Genomic DNA, 25,622 nt, shown 5'->3' with positions numbered 1-25,622 from the left:
CCAGTGTCTCCCATATGAGGATGGGTTCCCCCTTGAGTCCGGTTCCTCTCAAGGTTTCTTCCTTTACCAATTCAAGGGAGTTTTTCCTTGCCACTGCTGCCTGAGTCATCTCAGACTTGCTCATAGGGGGATAAATACATACACACTGTGAACTATATACATCTAATAATAATCTAGAATTTTTATTCTGTTAATTCTTATTTCTTTTATTATTCGTTAATTCCTTTATCATTAATTATGTTTACCTTCTGCTCTGTGTTTATGTTCTGTAAAGCTGCTTTGAGACAATGTCTATTGTAAAAAGCGCTATACAAATAAACTTGAATTGAATTTTATTGTTTTACTCAAATTTTTATCATAAAAATGTATTTTATTACACACTACCTCAATAAAGCTTATATAAGGTTGTTATATAAAACTATAAAAATATATTTCAAAAACTCAACAACAACAACAACAACAACAACAACAATAATAATAATAATAATAATAATAAAAGATACATGGCTGAACTCTAATCAGACTCTTAATAACAGCAATCATAAAGTCACCATGACACAGCTTTTAAATATATTTTAGATGAAGCAGCAAAAGAACGAGCCATAGTTCAAGCATATTTTTTTCACCCAAAGCCACATTTCCACAGCAGCAGAACACTCAGAACATGACCTCAGCCCCTTCTTCATCATTCAAGATGAAGAGTCCACCACACACTTGATAAAAAGTGTGTCGTCTTTGCAGTACGCATGCTTCAGGGAGCGCAGCTTGGCCAGAGGGCAGAAGAGAGGGCAGCCGCTGGCCACGTTCATGTCAGACACGGGCCGCTGGAACGATACGGACGAGAGGTCGGGACGGAACGTGTCGATTACATGCTCTCTTTGGTTCTGGTCAATGAGGAAGAAAGTCACCTGGAAAGATATAGAAGGTCGTAGTGTAATCAGACTGGAGGTAATTATTATCCTAGTGTAAATCTAGTAGAACATTTTTATTAAATTGTCTTCGTCTCAAAATATTTGGCTCAAAATTTTGTTATATATCATGATAATAATTTCTTCCACATCACTGCTATTAAGTGCTTTTATTATTTTATGTAATGCCAAAATAGAATTAAAAAAATAACAATAAAAATAAAAAACAAACAAACAAACAAAAATAAATAAAATACACAACACTAATAATAATAATAATAATAATAATAATAATAATAAATAGCAATAAAAATTCTGTAAAGCTTCTTCGAGACAATATCAATTGTTAAAAGAACTACACAAATACATTAAATTGAATTAAATACTACTACTACTACTACTATAATAATAATAATAATAATAATTCAGTTTCCAAAACGATTTAATCAACAAAACCAACCATGTTTTAGCCTAAGCAGAACTTTATGGCACTTGGTAGACTCCCTTATCCAGAGCGGCTTACATTTATACAGTTAAGGGCCTTACTAAGGGGGCCATGAATGGCATCTTGGTGGACCTACGATTCAAACTCATGACCTTCCCTCGTCCAACACCTTAACCACTGAGCTCCTACTCCGGTTGTGACACATGTGAAAGTGAAACATATTTTCTAGATCTTATCATCTTCAGAACTAACCTAGTAGAAAATGTCCTCAATTTCCCCACACATGTAATAATTAAAAGTATAAAAGTTGTTGTTTCTACACTCACCGAGTGTCAAATCTAAATCAAAAATCACAGAGTTGCCAAACTTTGAGCTTTTAAAATACATACTGATGGTGATATGAACTTGAAAAGAGGTTCTCTTCATTTTAATAACATTTCCTTTCCATTTCGTCTGGATATTTTTAGGGCTGTGACACTACAACCATTCACACTGATGCCAGAACATATCGACCTGTATCGCTGTGTCAAATGCAGCCATAGCAACAAGGATTTTATTCAAAATGAGAAGAAAGTCTGAATAATCCAGCTCGGAGCTCTTGCAACCGAGTCTGATGTTGTTTTGTGTTGATCTTTCGTTCTGTGGAGCAGGTTACTGTGTACCAAGTGACACTCCTTCATTCTTACCTTGTGTTTAAAAGGCCACGAGAGAAGCGGGTCATACTCTCCTCTCATAATCACAAAGAAAAGAGACATGTGCGTCCCTTTTCCCACTCCGTCTCCGTTTATGTACAACCGCATGCACACTTTAAATCCATATCTGGATGTATAGAAGGCTGAAAAAAAAGAAAGAAAAAAAAAAAAAACCATAAGGGAGTATGTACTGTAAATATCCAAAAAATTAAAGACACAAGAGACTGTAATATATATTTATTTATTAATTGAGAAGATGTATATTTATCTATCTATCATGTGCATGTTATTGTTTTATTTTATAGCACCAACAATGTTAAATTCGTCAAAGAACGACATCATTTTATCCTTTTAAAGTTATAATCGTCGTTATGGTGCAGCCATAAAAAATAAAAATAAAAAAACAACAAAAAAAAATAAATAAAAATAATAACTAGATTTATAAAGTTTGTCGCGACAAACTTTGATGTTGGCTTTGACGAGGCAAATATTCGCAAAGGCCGGTGCTTTTTGGAGGCGAGTGGACATAAGGATCAGTGTTACTTTTGGAGGCAAGTGGACAGAAAGATAGGGTGCCAAAACATTTGGAGGCAAGTGGAGATGAGCATGTGACGTCATCCGAATATTCCTGAGGAAGTTCCCCTCATTGTTCTGAGTGTTTTGATATGTCACATGTCCATGTTGTAAAAAGATTTTGGATTTTGCATATATTGGGGGCGGGGCTGTGGGACAACCGAAAGGCCAGTCGGTACACCAATTTAAACCTTGGTTCAGAGTATCACCCTAAAGGAGCTGGCCGAGTTTTGTGTAGATAGTTCGAAAGCTTGCCGAGTTATAAACCTCCAAATTTTATAATGGGAGTCTATGGTAAAAAAGGCCACTTTGAGACCCGGTACCAGAAGTACTGGTACTCAGATCGCTTAGAAAATTTTATAAATTTTTGTCTAAGTTTAAGTAGGAAAACAGAATGTTGGCTTCTACAAATCAACATAATAATAATAAAAGTATCTTGTGAACAGTTTTAACACACTGTGCTATAAAGATAATTCACTGTAAGTTGGTTCCTCAGCAACGTCCTTAATTTTAAAATATATATCTTTTAAAATGCAGCTCAAAACACCTCGATCCTAAAAGCAGTGGCAGAAAATTTCTTAAGAAACCTCAGACACCTGAGACTGGTTCCATAACTCAATATGCGTCTTTTTTCTTAAAAAAAAAACAAAAAACAAACTTGGCTTTAAAATCAGCTTTTGTGCAGCATCTGGCGTACGAGATAATGCGTAACTATAGAAATGATAAAATATTCAAATGAGCGCAGTAACCTTAATCTCATAACCTGAGCTGTGTCTTACATACAAAGTCATAATAACCACATATTAGACAATTCTCTCATTTATTTCAATGAGAAAATGTTGTGTTTTCGTGATCAGGTATATTTCAGCAGGGATGTTCTGGAAAGTCTCACACTTAGCTCTGTCTTTGTTCTGTGTACCACGGTCCTGTAGAAACGTTGTCTCATTTCACTAAGTACTACTGTACGTCAGCTATATATGGTTGAAGTGACAATACAGGCTTCTGAACATGACTTGAGATTGTGTTGATCTACAGGTGATGGTGTAGTGGTTATTGCCCTACACCATCACCTGTGTTGAGCTATTGTTGAGCTTTTTGCTTGAAAGCGACATGCTCAGATTTAAACAAGTATATCTCCAAAACTACAAGGTTTGGTATTTTGAATAATTCTGGTACTTACTGTAGAATGTCAGAAAGTCAGAGTAAGAGAAGAAGCAAAATAAAATAACTCTGGTTCTGTGTTGTGTTTAACGTGTAACGGCTGATCGCGTGGGTCAGGTTTTTTTTTTGCATGCGCAATGTTGACGCATTTTTCCGTCTGTTCGTTTTTGCCGCTCGGTGTCGGAATTGCGTTTCGTTTAGATATAAAAATGGACTATGTCGTCTTATAGCTGGGCTTCTTCCTATATGTCTGCTATGCTGCATGGGCAGATACGTTCAAGCTTTGTATGCTTAAGAAAGGATTTGTTATTTTGTCCTGGCTCACACCAGTAGGGTGGAAGGGGTTCAAATTCCAACACCATCTAAGGGGCTTTTTACACCTGGTCACTTTATGCGTTTTCTGTCATCTGATAGCTATCCGATGGTAAAAAGACCAGGTCTAAATGCCCTCCGAAACTTTTTCGAGACAGATATAAATCAGATCGCTCAAACCCCTTCAGGAGGTGGTCTGGGACGCATTTCAGATGAAACTGGACAGATGTAAATGCACGTGGTTGTTCAAGCCACATACGTCAGCGCTATACTCCTCCCAAACGGAAGTACGTCACTCGCAGGTGACTCACGAGTCGTGCATCGATGTTAAGTAAATGCTGTTTTTGTTGCATAGCCGTCGTAACGAGTTTTTTTTGTCTTCTTTTTGATTGCATTCAGAAAACCGCACAAACCAAAGCGTGTCCCATTTCAATTACCCCGGAAATGAGGTAAAATACATTTGTATTTTGGGCGGGAGTAGAAAGATCGGACTGATATCCGATTCACCAAGACGCATTTATGTGGCCTAATGTAAATGGAACAGTTTTAACAAATCTGATAGCTGTTGGATCAGAGAAAACACAGGAAGTATAAAAAGGCCCTAAGAATTAAGGAAATTCTGACCTTTATATTACCCCGGCCATTTTCATAAATTTTCTGATCGAGAGAACTCCGTGTATTTTTTCTTTTCCATTTTTAAAATTCTGAAACCTTCCATTTATTTGTCTTGAAAGAAATAAAAAGAATCCAGATTTTCAAAACTAAAAAAAACTATTTTTTCTTCTCGCGTCAGAATGAAACTCTCATGCCTTCTATACTGCATACAGATCCATCTCTGCAGCAGGTGGTTGTTGTTGTTGTTGTTGTTGTGTGTGTGTGTGTGTGTACCTGGCGAATACTGGTTGCTCTTTTGCCCTGTGGCTGCCTCTCTTAACTTCTGACTGACATTACAGATCTTCCAGAGAAACGTGCCGTCGTAGGACACGTCCTGCTGCGCACTGATGCTCTGCTGCAGCGAGGCGATGTGCAGGTCTTTCCTGATCATCCTCTGCTGCTGATCTGCAACCTAAAAAACATCACAGCATAAAAACTGTCAAACGACATGACATGTCCTAATGCAGCTGCTGAAACCATAGCCCTGATACACTCCACAGAGATATTTTTCATTTTCTTTCTTTCCTTCTTTAAATCTATATACATATTCTAAAGCAACGGTCTTTCTCAGATCTGCCATAACGAACACATATAAGACATTTACAACAAACCCTGGCATAATCTTATCAGCGAGTATCAGTTTTTTAAATGAGAATGGCGAATGTGGAGACGTAATCCTGCACAGCTACACAACTCTAGACTGATAACAAGCTGGCTCATGCAGCGATAATGATATATCTTTATCACCTGACTGCTCTGAGCTCACAGATGAGACTCACAAAGTCATCCCCTGAAGCTTTTATCGATACTCGCCGGAGTCCCAGATAAATAATCTCACCATTCATTTCTAGGTAAATCCAACACACGGTGTACATTCATTTTCTACCGCTTAACCTCGGGTCACGGGGAGCCTGTGCCTGTCTCAGGCGTCATCGGGCATCGAGGCAGGATACACCATGGACTGAGTTCCAACCCATCACAGGGCACACACACTCTCATTCACTCACACACTACGGACAATTTTCCAGAGATGCCAATCAACCTACCATGCATGTCTTTGGACCGAGGGAGGAAACCGGAGGACCCGGAGGAAACCCCCGAGGCACGGGGAGAACATGCAAGCTCCACACACACAAAGTGGAGGCGGGAATCGAACCCCCAACCCTGGAGGTGTAATGCGAACGTGCTAACCACTAAGCCACACGGTGTACATGAGTTTTTTTCAAATAGCACGATTTACAGTGAACTCCTTTCTAATCCACTATAGCAGTCATTCGCAGTCAAACACACGTGCATCTGAAGAAAATGCAAGCAGGCTGAAATGAATGACCTCATTTGCAGAACAGAAAATAAGTGTAGACATTACAAATGACTATTTTAACACTGCTGATTGAGATGAAACATCATGCACGGGTGATCCACAGATAACCTCGTTAGCGTTACCAGTACAAATGATTAGCAAAGGTGTCAATATGTAGAACAAACATGTCATGTTTTAATGTGAAATCTATCTTTTTTATTCAGTTTTCATTCAATTCACCCATAACTGAGTCGCTCTAGTGTCGCTGCTCTGTAGTAAGCATGACTAATGCTATGTAGTTTGCTGATAAATAAATAACAGAAATGAACCTGACCTATTAGTTCGTCGGGAGCTCTCGGGTTGCTCAATTCCACTTGACTATAAACCTTCTGTCACATATACAGTTCTGTGCAAACGTTTTAGGCAGGTGTGAAAAAACGCTGTAAACAAAGAATGCTTTCAGAAATATAAATAATGAATGTTTATTTCTGTCAATTTACAAAATACAAAGTGAGCAAACAAAAGAAAAATCTAAATCAGATCAATATTTGGTGTTACTACCTTTAGCCTTCAAACCAGCATGAAGCAATGGCACGACCCCCACAGAGCCCTGATCTCGACATCATCGAGCGTGTCTGGGATTACACGAAGAGACAGAAGGATGTGAGAAAGCCGACATCCACAGAAGATCTGTGGTTAGTTCTCCAAGATGTTTGGAACGACCTACCGGCAGAGTTCCTTCAAAAACCGTGTGTGAGTGTACCTAGAAGAATTGCTGCTGTTTTGAAGGCGAAGGCTGGTCACACCAAATATTGATCTGATTTAGATTTCTCTTTTGTTCATACACTGCATTTTGTTCATTTATGAAAATAAATATTTAACACTTCCATTTCTGAAAGCAGTCTTTGTTTACAGCATTTTTTCACACCTGCCTAAATCTTTTGCAAAGTACTGTACATTAGAGCACATTGAAATTCTTTCTTCACATATCCCAACTGTCCTCAGTTGTGGGTGAGAGCACCAGGGCAGCCATGACACAGCACCACTGGAGCAGTAAGGGTTAAGGGCCATGCTTAAGGGCCCAATAGTGACATCTTTGCAGTGCTGGGGATTGAACCCTAATCCTCTGATCAACAACTCAGAGCCTTAACCGCTTGAGCCACCACTGCACCTACAACCCGACGTACTGTACTATCTATTATCACCCAAATGAGGATAAGGTTCCCTTCTGAGTCTGGTTCCTCTCAAAGTTTCTTCCTCATATCATCTCAGGGAGTTTTTCCTTCGCCACTGTTGCCTCAGGCTTGGTCATTATAAATAAATGTTAGAGATAAATAATAAGAATATTTTCAACATTAAAATGTAAAAGGAGTGTCCAGTGTGAGCGTATTACGGTAATTTAAAGATATATGATGTAATCAAAACGATAAATTCAGGATCGTACGGATAACTCGGATTCCTTCCGTTCCTCGACACGCCGTCTTGTCATCGATTATCTTCCTATAACCGTATAATCCACAGTGTTTTATTCAGGACATAAACAGATGATTTATTATAATAATGATCTGTTTAGTATCCATGCTATGAGAGGGAAACACTCATTAACACACAAGCAAAATACTAGAGACCACTCTCTTGGTGTTACTTTATTACAGGCACTAAAAACATCTCGGGGCTATTTACAGTGAATCACAACCGTTTTTTAAATTGTCTTCTTTAGTGCCTTAAATAAATCGTCGAACAAAATCCACTGCAATGTGACCTCACTGAATTACAGACTCATAGATTTCACCCTGATTACAGAAGAAAAATTGTGACATGTCAGGATCAGGAAGATTATGTGAAACCATACTGATGTTTGTAGAATCAGTTAACAGATTAGGTATTTAATATGAAGCACCTTGGTAAAGGTTATGACATCCTTAATGGACTTTCAGCAAGAAATAACAAGCCGCAAATCTTTTAATGGAGCTCCTTACAGGGGTTTTATCACATAAGTACCTGTAAAGTAGTTATTCGGATTATGCTACACTCGTTTAGAAGAAAAGATAATTGCAAAGCAGTGCAAACATAGTAGACAAAACCAGAGTTTGATACTGAAGACTAAAATTAATCCATTGGTCCATAAACTCTTTTTACCAGAGGCCAAAAAAATGGAATTTCCTCCTGTTTTATTGTGTTCAGGTTAAGTAATGTAGGTCTTTGTCTATAGTGTAGCTCTATAGTGGTGCTTAAAGGCTCATATGAAAGTAAACACTCAGGGATTTAAGCATTTCTGCTTTTCCCTTGGGGGGGGGACACGGTGGCTTAGTGGTTAGCACATGCTCCTTACACCTCCAGGGTTGGGGGTTCGATTCCCACCTCCGCCTTGTGTGTGTGGAGTTTGCATGTTCTCCCCCGTGCCTCGGGGGTTTCCTCTGGGTATTCCGGTTTCCTCCCCTGGTACAAAGTCATGCATGGTAGGTTGATTGGCATCTCTGGAAAATTGTCCGTAGTGTGTGAGTGATTGTGTGTTTGCCCTGCGATGGGTTGGCACTCCGTCCAGGGTGTATCCTGCCTTGATGCCCGATAACGCCTGAGATAGGCACAGGCTCCCCGTAACCCAAGAATAAGTTCGGATAAGCGGTAGAAAATGAATGGATGTTTTTCCCTAGCTTCCTAAGGGCATTATATTCATAGAAAAGTTCCAAAACCGACCGGAAATGTTTGTTATTCAAAGTAAATATCAAACCCATTTTTACTCAGTGAGATTCCCCAAGCGCTTGTTCATAAGCATCGACAATTTTAAAAGCTAAAAGAAGATTTAGAAGCTTTAGCTAGAAGATTTAGCTTTAGAAGCTAATTCTAAAAGCGTTATCATAAACCACTAAACTTCTTTGCAAGGTTGTCCAACAGTGGAAATACACACTCAAACTGAAGTCCAACAGATTCCTGCTTAAGTTTATATTATTCTTGCGTCAATAAAATAAATTGTTTATACTGATTGAAAATTTCCCTATAAGTCAGTCAGGTGAAAAAGGGTTAAAATGACCATAAGCAAATAATTTAACCCTTGACCTGCCACAGACAATTTTATGCTAGAAGAAGATTATTATTATACAATTTCTCATATCAGTGATAATACTCAGGGACATACCACGCTGTCTAAGTGCTCCACCAGCTGCATGTTGGTGTTGGTGTCTCTGTCCAGAGCTGTCACGGTGAGCTGGGTTTTCTCCACCTCGTGACTGAGTACCGAGATGACGTTCTCCATGATCTGTAGCCTCTGCTGAAGGGCGTGAAGCTGCTGGCCCACTTCCAGCTCAGCTTGGTCGTCATGAAGGCTGAGTGCCATGTCGTTTACTCCTCCATCCATCCCGTCGGCCTCTACCTCACCAGCCGATTGAGTGCAAACAGAAGGTGAGCTCTGGCCATGGAGGAGCAGGTCCAGGCCTGGGAAGTGCACGCTCCTCTCAGGCGGGGAAGGAACAGAGACCCGAACACTTCTGAAGACCTCCAGGAGGAGCTGAAGGTGGGCCGCGGAACTGCAGCTTTCATGGTCTCGCAATTTCTCTACAGTTCCCTAAAAGAACAAAAAAGATGGTCAGTGTTATGTTTATTTATTTATTTTGTTTAGAGTATATATATATAAACAAATATATTTTATTTATTTGATATAAATATATAAATATATTATTATTATTTTTTTCAGATATGTTATTTTGTTTTCGTATTTGTTCATTTTTTTGTATTTTTATTGTTTTTTTGTATTTGTTTTCTGATTTGTCGTTGTGTCTTCAGATTTGTTATTTTGTTTTGCACTTCCTTGTCACCGTAATTATATAACATTGAATACTAATTTTTTTCAGTTAAAGGGGAAGACTGTATTTTTTTAAAAGCCCACTTCTGAATTAAAACTGTAATAAAAGCACCAGAAAGACTTCCTCTTCCACCCCAAACAAATGGCTCGATCCACTTTGTTGAAAGTATGCCTTCTGATAGGCTTTTATAGAAAAGCTCTGGCTGAGGGGTGGAGTTAATTTCTGGGCCAGAAATGAATGTCAATAAGAGCCTGAAATTGTTGTAATTCTATAATTTTTACAGGTCTATCCATCCATTCATATTTAAATACTTTTTACTTACTACTACTTTACATAATAAATTCATTCAATATTTACATAACTATTCATACTATCCAGTTTCTCACATACATAGAAGAAGTTGCTTGTTATTTGGAATCTTTGTTCTTAATCTCAACTTCAGTCTTCTCATGAATGATTATATTGTTATCATGCTTTAGATAAATACCTTAAATGGGCATCCAATGTCAGAGAACTGACATGACTCCTTCCTTCTGGAATTTGCTTGCTTATTATCCTTAAACAAATACAGAAGCATAGAAAATGATCGGATTAACCTTACGTCCAAGATTTTTCCTGAGGTATATAATCATATAATGTGATCAGCTAAAAAAAAGAAAAAAAAAGTAATGTTTTTTCTTGTCGCACAAAGTCTTTTTTTTGTTGTTGTTGTTATTTTTACCTTCTGTCGTTTCTCTGCTTTTGAGGACTTCTTGTCGTTCGGACACACATGTTTCTGTAAGAGAGAACAGGCTTTACAATGCTTTAAAGTTTTAATGCACAAGTTTTAAAATGTGTCCTAAAAATACAACCATGCTCTTTGTTTAATGGTTTGTAATGCAATCCATTAATGGTGCATCATGGCATCAGGAGTGCCACATTATATATATCGAGATATAAGATATATATATATATATATATATATATATATATATATATATATATATATATATATATATATATATATATATATATATATATATATATAATTCTTTCCCCATTTGTCCCTTATGTGTTTGAAGACACTTTGAAAAGTTTTAGTCATTAAAAGTCTGAAGTCCTCTTTAAGTTTGGATTAAATCAGTGTCAGGGTTCTGCGATTTAAAACCTTTTATTATATCTTTCCTCTTTTGCTTCTCTAATCCATGTCCCTGAGCTCTGGGGATCAGTTTGCATGGCAGCAGAAGAAATATGGCTCTGGAGATTCTACGGCTTAGAGGAACCCACAGGGGTTTCACCAAGGGCAAACTACTCTAAGAGTTTGTCAGGCAGAGATGAGGGCTGTATGAGGTCAGGCAATATCCGAGCCCCAAGAACGACCAAAGCTTCCCATTTTAGGTCAAATCTGTATTTCTTGTTATTCTACAGGATGTCCCAGAAGTCTCCATAAATAGGAGAAATAAATACTTTATAACATAATGTCACATATATTGTTTAGATTACAGATATACATTTTTTCCAGATATCTATTAAGAATGCCTTTGACGTTAGAAGGGCATGTTAAACGAGGAAAAGATACAGCACAAAAATCATTTAAAAGAAATGCATGTAATCACGCCATATGTGGGTTTGCAAAACAAACAAACAAACAAAAAACATATAGAGGTTCAGAATTATACTTCTTGCTAAATAGTCTAAATTTCCTCCATGTATGGAGACTTTTTGGACACTCTGTACATCAAGGGAAGATGTGGTAACAATCAGAAGGTTGCTACCAATCAGAAGGTTGTGAGTTTGGCTACTGCTGGGCCCCTGAGCAAGGCCCTTAACCCTTAATTGAATGTAATTCGCTCTGTACAAGGGTGCCAAATGCCATAAATATAATATATAAATATAAATTTTTGCAGCCATATACAGCTGATTCAGTATACAGTGAAATGAAATAACGTTCTTCCAGGACCATGGTGCTGCAAAAAGACAGAGTTACTGTACATAAGACAAACCACAAGACAAGAGACAGTGCAAACAGACAACACAATAAACTACAAGACACATACATATGTATACATGTAAAAAAAAATGGAATGTAATATGTCTCTGGGATTTGGTGTAAAATATCATAGGCTGTGTTAGAAATATGAATACTCTTATATCACACTCTATTTTATCCACATTATTCCTTGTAGTGGTGTACAGTATAGTATGTACAACATTGTTAATCATCTAGGTCGCTAAAGCCAAAAAGCATAAACGATCATGAAAGGGGAAAAAGCTGTAATGCTTTAATAACTTAATTAGAAAGAAAAGAAAGTAACGTGACATACAGCTAAGTACGGTGACCCATACTCAGAATTTGTTCTATGCATTTATCCCATCCGAAGTGCACACACACACACACGTGAACACGGACCCGGAGCAGTGGGCAGCCATTTATGGGAAGAGCAGTTGAGGGGAGTTCGGTGCCTCGCTCAAGGGCACCTCAGTTGTGGCCGGCCCGAGACTCGAACCCACAACCTTAGGGTTAGGAGTCAAACTCTCTAACCATTAGGCCAAGACTTCCGCCTTCATTTTGGTAATATCCCAAATAATAAATTTTGGTTAGTACAAGTAAATACACAGCTAGATAATAACTAACAATAGGGAGGATACTACAGTGTATGCGTTCATCTACTCTCTTGCGTTCCTAGCCACAGTTTTCCTCAGTTAGCCACAGTCCTTCACTTTTTTAGTAACATCACAAACGATAAATACAGGCTTAAAAAAATGTCAGCTGACCTAAAAAATATGAAATAAGTCAATGGGGAAAAACTTAAAAAGCAAACATCATAATAGCAACAACTAGCTTAGCTAATAACTAGCATTGATGATATAACTAGCCTAGCTTTTTTTTCTGTACATATCTAGAGAGATTTTAAGACTAAAAATACACACTTAGTCACAATCCCAAACTCAAACTGCATTTTAGTCCTTGCTGTAAGTGTTGAGCTGCTTATGTACAGTATGCTAACTTAGACAGAGAGAAATGTAGCTAGATGTGCTATAAGCCGAAGGACAAAAGTCGACAAGCTACTTCCACGTCTATAATCAGCTCTGCTAACTACACACGACATCTCAAAGACGTTTCCTGACACTTTTGTTCTCATTTCTTTAACATACTACACACAAAAAAGGTGGACCTACTAGGGGTCATCCGAATGGTATAAAAAAAAGGAGAGAGAGGAAAAAAAAAGCAAAAGCTCCACTGCAGTGGCTTAGAATTAACCTTGAAAGAAAGATGTTGTGAGACATCAGCTCATCTTTTGATGCCTCGTCCAGTGTAATAAAATTCAAAAGGCAGCTATGGCATCTCCTCGACTCCCTCTGACATGATGACACTACTAAAAATTGCACCACTCGCTGAGGTAAAGTGGCCATGTTGGAGTCTGTGATGAGGAACCTGGACTAAGACACTCACCTATTGACATTCATTTCACATAATTTAGAAAATACCAATTACCGGTCCAGGATTTCTTTCTTTTTTTTTTTTTCCCTCTCTTTCAAATAAGTGACAGAGAGCGAGAGAGCGAGCGAGCGAGAGAGAGAGAGAGCGAGCGAACGAGAGAGAGAGAGAGAGACCATATTAAGATTCTGTAACCTTGAGAAAACCCGGTACATAAAAATCTATATGAAGAAGGTAACAAGCCACTCTGTCTACAAATGTAGTCTAATTAATGTGATGTGATGTAATTAAATATTAAATATAAAGTCCACAGAAATGTAGACTGACTCCTGATATGTTTCATGGATCGAGTAAGTTAAAAAAAAAAAAAAAAGTTGCCTTTTTTTTCCTCTTTAGGTTGCTTTACAAAGGAAAAGGAAAACCACACATTATCTTTCCTTTTTGCATTTGCTCTTTCTGAAGACTGAAACTAAGCACAATTAGAGATTCCTTCTGATTAAATGTGTATAATTCAACCACATCCTCCTCAAAAGCTGTACAAAGCTCTCGGGCCATATAAGGTGGGGATTTCTACGTTTCTTCTGTTATATGAAATAGAAACAGCGATTCTTCTTGTCTTGGTTTGTCTAGTTTCTGTTTCTCTGGTTACGGTTTTGTTTTCCCGACTTTGCTCATTAAGTTCTCTGTGTTAGACCTTTGTCTTTATTTCAACCTGGGATTATTTGATTTTACTGTGCTGACCATCTGAGCTTTGACCCCTGATTCTTGACCTTGATGCACAGAAAACGACACTACATGCCGCTTCCTCTTGCTTTCCTGTAATATACAGCATACCATGCTACACAGTGTTACATACGGCATAAATAATGCAACCATTGAAAGACAAACTAGACAAAATCTCCAGGAGAATGTGAACGCAATATTATAAATGTGCCTCTAGGATTCCGATTTAAATCGGCTCGGCAATTTTAATGTCTGGAATTAGAAAATGACAAAATGCTTTATATACACATATAAGTTTTTTTAGCATATCTCAGCTGGTTAGTTAGTTAGTTAGGGTCAGAAAGCAGGGTCATGATATGATGTTCCTGAAGCAGAAGAGGTCAACGACCTTGCTCATGAACCACAGCTTAGCGGTGCTAGGGATTGAACTCCTGGCATTCAGATCAGTAGTAACTACGTACTTCTGCAAACTCAGCTCTAATTTCCTGGCTGGTTATTACTAGCACTACAGAAATCTAAATCAGAACCGTCTTCCGTGCGATGAAGATTTGGGACCTCCACTGAGATGAGGCTGACTCTGAGGTAGAGGTCTTCACGGGTCCACTTAGATCCGAAAACCCGAGGTCCTACCCGAGACCCGAGCGGGTTTCACGTGTGCCTCGGACAAAGGTCGGGTATAATGATAGCTGCATCGGGTCTCGGGTAATTTAAAATGAATGTGTTTTTAACGAATGGACCCGAGAAGACCCGAACTACTGTATCTCGTGTGTGTTCATCGACTCGAGTCCTTTTCCAACCTCTCCTCTGTTTGCCAAGACCGCTTGTAACATCGTGTGACTGGCGGTAAGCTAATTTTCGTTGCAACAGACCTGTCAATCAATTTTGAATTCATGCTGTAGCGGTTACACTAAAGTAACACTCGGGTCCAGTCGGGTTAAAAAAAATTGCTGTCAGGTCGGCAATTTTTCAGGTTTGTCTCGGGGCAGGTCTTTCTTAAAAAAATATATATATTTATACACGTCGGGTTCGGGTAAAAAGTGATTTGGGTCACTTCGGGTCGGGTAAATTTTTTTAGACCCGAGAAGACCTCTACTCTGAGGACTCTGAGTATCCTGAGGCAGCTAGAGATTTACCAGCTCCAGTCGGACTCTGCGATACTAAAGAGGAGATGTGAACTCCGTGTGATCTTTTGCATCAGTACAACAATTGTTAGACTGTATATTTATTATCACACCCTCCAGTGTCACCCATATGAGGATGAGGTTCCCCTTTGAGTCCGGTTCCTCTCAAGGTTTACAATCTAAGGGAGTTTTTCCTTGCCACTGCTGCCTGAGTCACCTCAGACTTGCTCATTGGGGATAAATACATACACATTGTGAACTAAATCTATCTAATATTAATCTTGAATCTTGTATTCTATTAATCTTTATATTATTCTTTATATTAACCTTTTGTTCTATGTTTAAGTTCTGTAAACAATTTTGTAAAAAAATTGAGACAATGTCGATTGTAAAAAAGTGCTATACAAATAAACTTGAATTGAATTGAATTGAACCTAAATTTAATGAATTGAACTTGAGATCGTTAAGCTACCAAATTTGAATTTAGATTTTAAGTAAACAGGCCCAAGGTATTGTAAAGTTAGGATTAATGTAAAAGTATGGATCAAAGCTTGGATCACATGTGACCCAATAAAAAAGCCATGGTAGCAGGGGGTCAGATATGAAACTCGCTGAAAGAAAGAAAGACCACATCGGATTGATTAACACGCGAGCGTCCTGGAGGCGACTACTGCATGGGTCGATTACTGCATTGATTTATTCATTTCATTACATTACTAAATTTCCTCTTCAAGCAAACACAAAATTTACTGCAGGAGCACACAGGAAGTCTTTCTGGTATAAGGTGGGAGTTGGATTAAAAAACTACCATGATCACAATAATCAGTTAAGCCTCCTGGTGGTCCAGTGGCAGGATCCCATGCTCTCATTGCCACGGCTTGGGTTCGCTTCTTGGGCAGGGAGCTAATCCAGCCTCTGGAGAGCTAACTCTCAATTCTGGTCCCAAGCCCGGATAAAATGGGATGGTTGCGTCAGGAATGGTGTCTGGTGTAAAACCTGCACGAAATCTAATATGCAGACCAGATGATCTGCTGTGGTGACCCCAAACAGGAAGCAGCCGAAAAAACAACATCATCATAAAATCAGTTAAGATTTTAGGGTTAGGGTTTAATTTTCAGTCCTGATTGGAACTCCATTATAAAACCCTGTAGCCAATTTAGATCAAATGTAAAATTTCAAAACATTTATAGTTATAAAATTCCAATTTGAATCCCAGTGGTACAAATATTGTCCTCGACCAACAAAACGGTTCAGTCAAAAAAAAAAAAAGCATTAGAAAAAACATTGGTTCACTCTTTAATTTCAAACGTGTAATGTAATGGATGTAAAATTATGTAACTTTTGAGGTTGCACCAGACCTAATTGAAAGGTTTCAATACATATTTAATCACATTGTTAGTTGTTAATAATTGTCCAAAACTATACTATATTTTCTTTTCTATACTATATCCATTTCAATTTCAATTTTCTGGGCCATTTTCTGTACATTACAGTGACGTGACATATGGCTAAGTACGGTGACCCATACTCAGAATTTGTTCTCTGCATTTGACTCATCCAAAGTGCACACACACAGCAGTGAACACACACACACACCATGAACACACACCCGGAGCAGTGGGCAGCCATTTATGCTGCGGCACCGGGGGAGCAGTTGGGGGGGTTCGGTGCCTTGCTCAAGGGCACCTCAGTCGTGGCCGGCCCGAGACTCGAACCCACAACCTTAGGGTTACGAGTCAGACTCTCTAACCATTAGGCCACGACTTGCCCATTAATGACAATCCCGATCGTATGAAAGACCATTTCAGGTGCATCCTGTGTAAAATGTGGGATGTGGTAGCTCAGTGGTTAAGATGTTGGACTAATGCATTCACTAAATTCCAGGGGTTTCTTTACCACGGCGTAAAGTGGGCGTGTTTCTGGAGGTCTTGGAAAAACGGCCTCTTTCAAAAAAGAGCATACTACGAAGGACAAAACAGTCATACAGGTAGATTTATTTAAGAAAACAAATAAACAACCAAAATCTACGGTAAGGGTTATATTATCAAATAGGCCACGCCTACCCGATGAAGGGATGTTCTGAAATCCCTGGAAATAAGTGCATCCCGTTGGACTACTGATCGGAAGGTCATAGGTTCGAACCCCAGGTCCACTAAGCTGCCACTGCTGGTCCTCAATTGCTCAGGTGTATAAATTGAAATAAAAATGTCTGCTAAAAGCCATAAATGAAATGAATGAAATGGGGGTGTAAGAAGAGGTATGGTTCGGATGCTCTTACCTGGAGTTCTGAAGGGGTCAGTGGGCAGGAACATGTAGGACACAAGCTTTTATTATTGGGACAGCCCTTGTCCAGGTGAGCAGCCAACGTCTTCCTCAAAACCATCAACCCACAGCCAACGTTGCAGGGGATTAAAGCGTATTCACAATGACACTGATGCTCCTAGAAGATGTTCAAAAGCTACAATCAGGATATTTCAGGGACATAAAAAAAACATCTGGAAACAATTCAAGTTTCCATTTTCCAAATAGAGCTCAGCGTCCATTTTCTTTTCCAACTGTAGTTTTGATAGTTAATAATGTCTATAATTTATGCGGTATTTTAAATGGGTGAAAGTTTATAGCCTCACTTTTTTCATTCATCACGTAGAGTAATGTTTTTTTTTTGAGTAATTGTACCATGTAACTCCAAATTAATGAGCAAACATGCTCGTGCCAGTAAACATTCCAGTTTAAAAAATTAATAAAATAAAAATGACTAGGACCTTTTCAGTCAGAAAGGTCAAAGTTAAAAAAAAAACACAAAACAAAAGACCTTATAGACGATGAGAGATGACCGAAGTATGAAAAGCTTGTCCACTTACACCGAGAAATTCTTTAGACGGCCACAAGGATAAAAAAGAATAAAAAATCTGTGGTTGCTCTCTGACTGGTAGATTTATTGAGATTTGGAAAAGTTAAAAAGCTGCTGTGTTGCTTTAAGAAGTGCTAGTGGTTGGATTGTGCAACAAGGTGACCACAAAATCTAACTCTTATATCCAGTCCACATTCCAGTGGTATCCTGTAGTAGTAATGTAGGCCAGCAGATCATAAAAAAAGCTTAGCTAAAAGGTTAGTGTGTCTCTACGGCCCTGAATGGCCAATTACTTCAGATCGGAAACTATCCAGATCTCATTTCCGGGTTGGTTCCAAATGTAAAAGTGCAGATCTCATTTCTCAAACTGGCCTAAAGGTACGTGCTATGGGAAGAGCTAATTACGGCCATTTTTACGACCTTCTTTGTGCTGCTAGGGTTGCCAGATCTATCTATCAAAGCTATATACGAATGAAGACAGACAGACAGACACATTCTTGCTTTACACATTGCTGTTGAAAAATCAAACAAATCTTGTGTCTGTTTTTTTAGTCAGCTAAACAACATTCAGGTCCAAATTCCTATTTTGCTCTGACATTTATTAGCCTTTTTTTTTTAAAATTATTCAGTAGATACTGTAAAGCTAATAGGAGTAAAGGAAAAAGTGAACTATAGGGGTATTATGTTTTGTGAGGCTACAGTACAGTATGGAAAAAACATCCAGAGGCCAGAAAGTACGATTTGAATCATTATTTGAAAACAATATGACCTGCCAAATAAAATAGTTGCAAGATGGTTTCCACTGTCACCGAAATGAAATTAACGTGCATGCAGACGTCGTGTCGTCTGAGCGGAGGCTATTTTCAGAACGTGCAAAAGCTGGGTCAGTCAATACTCAATAAATCACAATAACAGCTTCGTCGTGATAATTCACACTCGGCACTTTGAGCCTCGAGAGAGAAACTTTCATGAATGTATAACCAATGAGGAAGGTAAAAAAAAAAAAAAAACAGAACCGAGAAGCACCTGGTATTCCAGGGTTTTCCCAAACAACAACCCAACTAGAGGTTCATGGTGGGATTGCAGCCCATAAGATACTTTAAAACAGATATTTTCAGAAGCAAAATACTAAATGAATTAAAACCATGCAGTTTAAATAAACCATTAGAAAAAAATTATATCACTTTACTCTAAGCTTTTAAATAAAACGAGAGTGAATTATTCATGAGTCATGTGACAAAATCTCTTATCATTTCCCCCCAAAAATATCAAGAAATGTAAATGACAAGAACAAGTTAAACAACAAAAGCTTCAGAATGGTAAGGAATACAGTGCGACATTGACATAAGAGATCTTAGGAGCATTTTTTCTAATAAAAGGTTGATGCCATCTTTCTTAAAAAGAGATCTGGATACAAAACAGAAAAACCTGGCCAACGAAATCAGCCGAATATTTCAAGGTAACGTTGTGTCGTTAAAAAAGCAAGAGGTTTTCTACAAGTAAACGTTTCACTTAACGCTTCAGGCAAATCAATTAAGATGATGGGGTACAAACGGGAAGAAAAAAAGCCATTTTAAGTGTCTGAAGATTTGAGAAGAAAATAAAACATTAAAAGTGGCGTTTTACACATAATAATTTTTTATTATTTATTTATTTATTTATTTATTTATTTATTTATTTATTTATTTAAATTACGAGTGCGAGACCCAACAAGTTATTGTCTGAAAACAATGAAGTCAAAACCCTTTTTATTTACATCGGCAACAAAATGTCAAATAACAAGACATGAACAAAGAGTTTTTCCAAAGGGATTTTTTTTGCAGCGTTTTCAATGTAGATAAACAGCCTGGTTATTTTTCCCAGCATGGAGAAGGGCAACATTTAAGCTTAATAAATGTCAAGCTGCTTCTGCAGAAATATCTGCATCGCTTTGCGTCGTCTCTGAAGCGTGTTAGAACTCGCTGGGACTCTTTGACAAGTTTAAATACAGAGACGTCAGTTTTTTCCTGCGTGTGTGTTTGTCACTTCCTTTCAACACGGCTATACGTTTAATTTATTAGTCCGTTTAAATTGAACTGGCAACCTGGAAGCTCTGACAAGCCTGTAATGATTTGATTACATTTGTCATCTGCCAATATGCTTTATGTCCAGTGCTGAGATTAGATTAAAGTGGTTAAATGTGAACATCACAGCCACCTTCATCTCCATTAAGGGCATTTATCTGGCACTGTAGCCTCACTGAGCACGCAATACACACACTAACTAGTTATGAGAACATTTACCATTTAAATTATAGAGAAATAAATCAAGTCTGCGATGTATATAAAGCATAAAGAACAGTATATTCCTCTTCTATCAGAGCAAACAAAGACATACTATCAGGGCTGCCAACTTTTGAGTTCAGCTTAGAGTGAGATTCTGGGGGGCGGGGCTTTGGTTATGGGGAGGGGCTTGTAGAGGGGCGTGGCTGGGTGTGCAAAAAAATACAAACACACAAGCCTTGCATTAAAAGAAGTGTATAAAGTATATATTGATTTGGTATTATATATATTGATCATATATTGATATAAGTATTTGGTATCTGTAAAGAATTTCTTGGGAGATTTACATTACATTTAATTTTCACAAACATTTTACAGAAATAGGATTAACATGTTCACAGACATTTGACCTTCTGTTTTTAGAAAACAATAATTCATTTTACAACTAGGCATATCAGATATTTGTCATCTGGAAATGCTTTTGTACTGTTTTTTATGTAATGTTATGTAAAATAACTGCTCAGTGCTGCAAAACTAACAACTCTGCTAATGCTAACTTAATTCTATATAAACTATATAACAGCACAGGCCTATTAGTTACTAGCCTAAACTGGACGGAGACACGGATCGACCTGTAACTCACTGACCTGCCTGCGTTCACAATTCACACGGTGCAGATGGGAGGGAGAACGGCTGACTACACATAAATTGAATAAATTGTGTATTTCCCTCACAATTGTCACACAAAAACTCACTACACTGTCTGTCTGGTCTCTCTGCGCGTTGCTTTGCGCGATCATGCGGCGCGATTTTTTTTTCCCTCACTGCTGCACGAGTCTGCGTGAGAATATGGGGGTGTGGTGTGAGAGCGTAAGAATCGGGTAAATTACGTGAGTTGGCAGCCTTGTACTATTGTTATCCATTTAGAACTATGTTTAAAGCTACATTGGTTAAAACAACCAAAGTGCGCTAATAACGCTAAACTGTTGTTTAGCCACCGTTCGATTTCCTTTAACAGGACGTTAAACAGAACCATCATAAAAACGTTCCTATCAATCTGAACTTCCTGCCTTTCATGACAAAGCATTGAAACTGAATATAAATAAATGTACATATTAATGCCTTTAAATCCTTTTTTTTTTACTTTTTTGTCATCGATCATACCCTAGCCTACCTAAACACACCCGTAAACATTGAACTCCTTCGTGTTTTGCTTACTAGAATCTGTGTGAAGGTCTCTGTATAAAGGACAGTTGTATTGTGTTTTAATGTAACAAAGGGACTCTGATTATATCTTTACTTATGAACCGCCTCTCATAACCGCCTCTTCACCTTGTTTGTATGTCGATGTATGTGTGGGTTTTTTTGACACAGGAAAGTACCTCAAAGTCCTCCAAGGTGCTCTTCCACGTACAGCTAGTGTTGGTGCAGTGCACTTTCAGAGCCAGGATCTCTTTATTGATTGCTGCGTCGTTGAAGAACTGCAGTCACAAAAAAAAAGGGGGAAATTATGACCATTTTACTGAAACATTTTATGACTCATAACAAATTCTGTAAATCAAAAGTGATCTGCCTGTGTCTTTATCTGACTCAGATACACAATTTTTTCTTTAACTGGAAGGAATCCCAACACGTTATACCACAGAATTTAGCTCGGTACTACAGAACAGAGAACGACCACACATATTTTTCCTCTCGAGGTTTCTTCCTCTCCCATCTAAGGGAGTTTCTCCTCACCACAGTCGCCTCAGTCACCTCAGGCTTGTTCATTGGGGATAAATACTAACACATTTAAATATGAGTACAATATTGATCTTTTTGTACTATATTTCTTATGTACTGTAAAGTTTTTAGACAATGTCCATTGTTAAAAGCGCTTTTCAAATACATTTGAATTGAGTTAAAATCATGAAGCTATAATTTGTTTTGTCCTATTGTGAACTAAATTGTGGGTCAGATTCAAGCAAGCCACATTTATGTGCAATATAATAATTTATATTCATGACTTTTTAAAAAACAAACAAACAAACAAACAAACAAACAAACAAACAAACAAAAACACACAACTTCGCAGTTGAGGGCTAAGGGCCTCGCTCAAGGGCCAAGTTGTGGCACCTTGGTAATGTTGGGATTTGGGAAAATGTGAAAATATCTGATAAAATTCTAAGATAAAAACAAACAAAAAATAGTTACAAAAGTCCAATATTATGTCCCCAATTTATAGAGAAATGTGGCCAAAAGGTTCAGGGCTTGGTGGGGGTGGTGGGGGTCATTGGGTGAAAAGGGCCAGATGTTCTGAAAGTGCTAGATTATGGTGACTATGTGGTGGAGAAATCTCATCTGTAACAAGATTTGATTTTAGCTCTACATTATTATTAGATCTCATTAGCATGAGGTAATCTTTGTGATAACGGCTTCCTGGATGTTATCCGGGATCAATAAAATAAGTAAGTAAGTAAGTAAGTAAGTATGTATGTGTGTGTGTGTGTATGTGTATATGTGTGTATGTGTATATGTGTGTATGTTTGTATGTGCGTATGTATGTGTGTATGTATTTATGTATGTGTATATGGATGTATATGTGTGTGTATGTGTGTATGTATGTATATATGTGTGTAGGTGCATATGTATGTGCATATGTATGTGTGTATGTATGTATGTATGTGTGTATGTAAGTATGTATGTATGTATGTGTGTAGGTGTGTATGTATGTATGTATGTATGTATGTATGTATGTATGTATGTATGTATGTATGTGTGTATGTAAGTATGTGTGTAGGTGTGTATGTATGTATGTATGTATGTATGTATGTATGTGTGTATGTGTATGTATGTATGTTTGTGTGTATGTACAGTAGGTGTGTATGTATGTGTGTCTATGTGTGTATGTGTCTATGTATGCAAATATGTACAGTATGTATCTATCTATCTTCAGTGCCATTTTTTTATCTCTCCCTCTGGGTTTGAATGTCAGCTTAACGTAAATGTATATGAGAGGTTATTAGAATCCACCTTCTACTCATTTTTTTGCATATGTTTGTGCATGAGTGGCTATGGTATGGTATGGTATGGTATGGTGTGGTGTGGTGCGGTGTGGTGTAGTGTGGTGTCATATGCAAATAAATTACCACCTCCACCTTAAAAAAGCCACGGTGAAATTCTAAAGGTCTGTAAAACACTGACCTTTAGAGCCAGTGATGACAACATGAAAGTACTTAATCCTCTGTACCCACACTACCTAAAAGACCTACTGTAGCAGATAGTTGCAATTTCACTGTACACATCTGTCACTATGCATATCTGTTAGCACATGTCTACACCAATAGAAAAAAACCACCAAAGAACAGACAATATTTGGACAGCGGATGAGTAAGTGGCATCGATGTGAGTGTTTTGTGTGTTTATCAGTGCGTAAGTGACACTGAGGTGTTTTTTTCAAAATCCCAGAAATGCCCTCATACCAGGAACACGTCAGATACCACGACTATCATGTTAGAGTCACTGCTGTGCTGAAAATGATCCAAATAATATATCACTGGTGATCAAGTGGTGGTTTCCTCCCATGGGTGGATAAAGTAGATGGTGTTTGATGGGCTAAATAAAGCACCACAAATACAGACTATACAGCTGAGCCTTTCCTGTTTCAGCTTTATTTGACTTCGACCGAATTTGCAGCACACTTTTGCACACAAATACACAAAAAGGGAATATATTTTCCTAGTGTTGCTCTCTAAGAAATAGATACTAAACTTAACGCACTGACCGACAAACATTTACAGACATATACTTAATTATATAAAGAAGTAAATTAAACTCCCTTAATTATGAGGTTCAAGATAATGATTAAGATAACGAGTATGAACGAATCAAGGAATCAGAGAATCAATGAATCAGTGAATCAACGAATCAGTGAATGAACCTGATCTGATACATACCTGGTCAAGAGTCAGTAAGCCGTACTTGCCTTGCTGGTTTGGGTCTTCTTTACACTTTGTGCACACAAGATTTTTGTTGTTTCTTGGGGGTTTTTTTTTTAAAGAAAAAGAAAAGAAAAACAATAAGAACAGAAGAAATAAAAGCAAATGATTAACATGGGAAAATAAACATGGATGCAAGTGACAAAGAAACAGAAAAACAAAAAGCAGGACAGAAAAATTTGGCAAAATAAATGGAAGACTAACTAACTATCTAAGTAACTAAGTAACTAAGTAACTAGATAAATAAATAAATAAATAAATATGGCTCAAACAAAACATTAAAACAATGCACGAATACACAAATAAATAAATACACTCTGTTAATAAATTATAAAAAAAATGATATTTATTTTTAAGTTCTTTGGATGTTTAATGTTTTTAACCTTTTAATGACTTGGAAACTTTTACTCATTTTATGAATAATTTTATGAATAATCCCTTTAGAGTTTCATCAAAGTAATGGTACTTTTTGACACAGTCCCCAAAAAATCCGGGGAAAAAATCCCAAAAAATCTTTTTCTTTCTTTCTTTCTGTCATTCTTTCTGTCATTCTTTCTGTCATTCTTTCTTTATTTTCTTTCTGTCTTTCGTATGTGTGTATGATTTGTGTATCAGTAGTCTCAAGTCCATTTTGTGCAGTTATTCTGAGCATTTTGGAGAATCTACCTCAGCGCCTTTAGATACGCTCTTGACATTTGACTACAATAAAAATTGTAAAGTTTAAAATGAAATGATTATTTATCTCTAACATCTTAACATCTATCCCTAATGAGTAAGACTGAGGTGACAACATCCAGCACAGGGTTTTAGGTAGCCTGGATTCTACCCCAGTGGACTCAGGAAATAAAGCTCAGGACACACACACACACACACACACACACACACACACACACACACACACACACACACACACAAACACAAACACACATCTACTATCATTACTGAATCACAATGCAGGTACTCATTAAATGTGGCAGAACAAAATAAATAAGGAGAGAGAGAGAGAGAGAGAGAGAGAGAGAGAGAGAGAGAGAGAGAGATCAGGAGCTCGTGCACAGTGACTTACTGTATACACACAGGCCATGATGGTGAGCTCGCGCTTACCTGATGAGCCAGTGAACGCACGCGAGGCAGTAGCGGTGTCCGCACGTGCTCCGGTGCGCTCCGTTGAGCACACAGTCACAGTGAGTACACAAGTATTTCTGCGCCGGAACTTCATCACAGATGCTCTGCGGGAAACCGGACGGGTATTCGTTCTCTCCCGGGGAGCTGGGCACAGGCGCTGCTAAAGCCATTCCGATCTGATCCGAGCTTCTGCTGAATAAACACCGAGCTTTAAAGTCAATAGTGATCTAAACGCGACACCACGGGAAATGTCGCCAACGTCATCGTGTTTAATTCCGGGTAACATTTAGTGCCCCCCCCC

At 38.0% G+C, this 25,622-nt stretch overlaps 1 protein-coding gene across 1 annotated transcript; it reads right to left on the bottom strand.

Annotated features, from left to right (window-relative positions):
- Window positions 1-315: 315 nt before the first annotated feature.
- On the bottom strand, window positions 316-25,599 carry traf1 (TNF receptor-associated factor 1). Its single transcript, XM_027151119.2, has 10 exons — window positions 25,301-25,599; window positions 24,155-24,236; window positions 21,602-21,700; window positions 17,386-17,547; window positions 10,567-10,620; window positions 10,333-10,401; window positions 9,182-9,607; window positions 4,980-5,157; window positions 2,040-2,188; window positions 316-908 (listed from the first exon to the last, which is right to left on the bottom strand). The coding sequence occupies exons 1-10, from the start codon at window positions 25,489-25,491 to the stop codon at window positions 690-692; spliced, it is 1,629 nt and encodes a 542-aa protein (XP_027006920.2). The 5' UTR covers window positions 25,492-25,599; the 3' UTR covers window positions 316-689.
- Between the last annotated feature and the right edge of the window lie 23 nt (window positions 25,600-25,622).

This window comes from Tachysurus fulvidraco, chromosome 14 (assembly GCF_022655615.1).
Source record: "Tachysurus fulvidraco isolate hzauxx_2018 chromosome 14, HZAU_PFXX_2.0, whole genome shotgun sequence".
NCBI lineage: Eukaryota > Metazoa > Chordata > Actinopteri > Siluriformes > Bagridae > Tachysurus > Tachysurus fulvidraco.
This window is presented reverse-complemented; position numbering and strand designations above follow the sequence as displayed.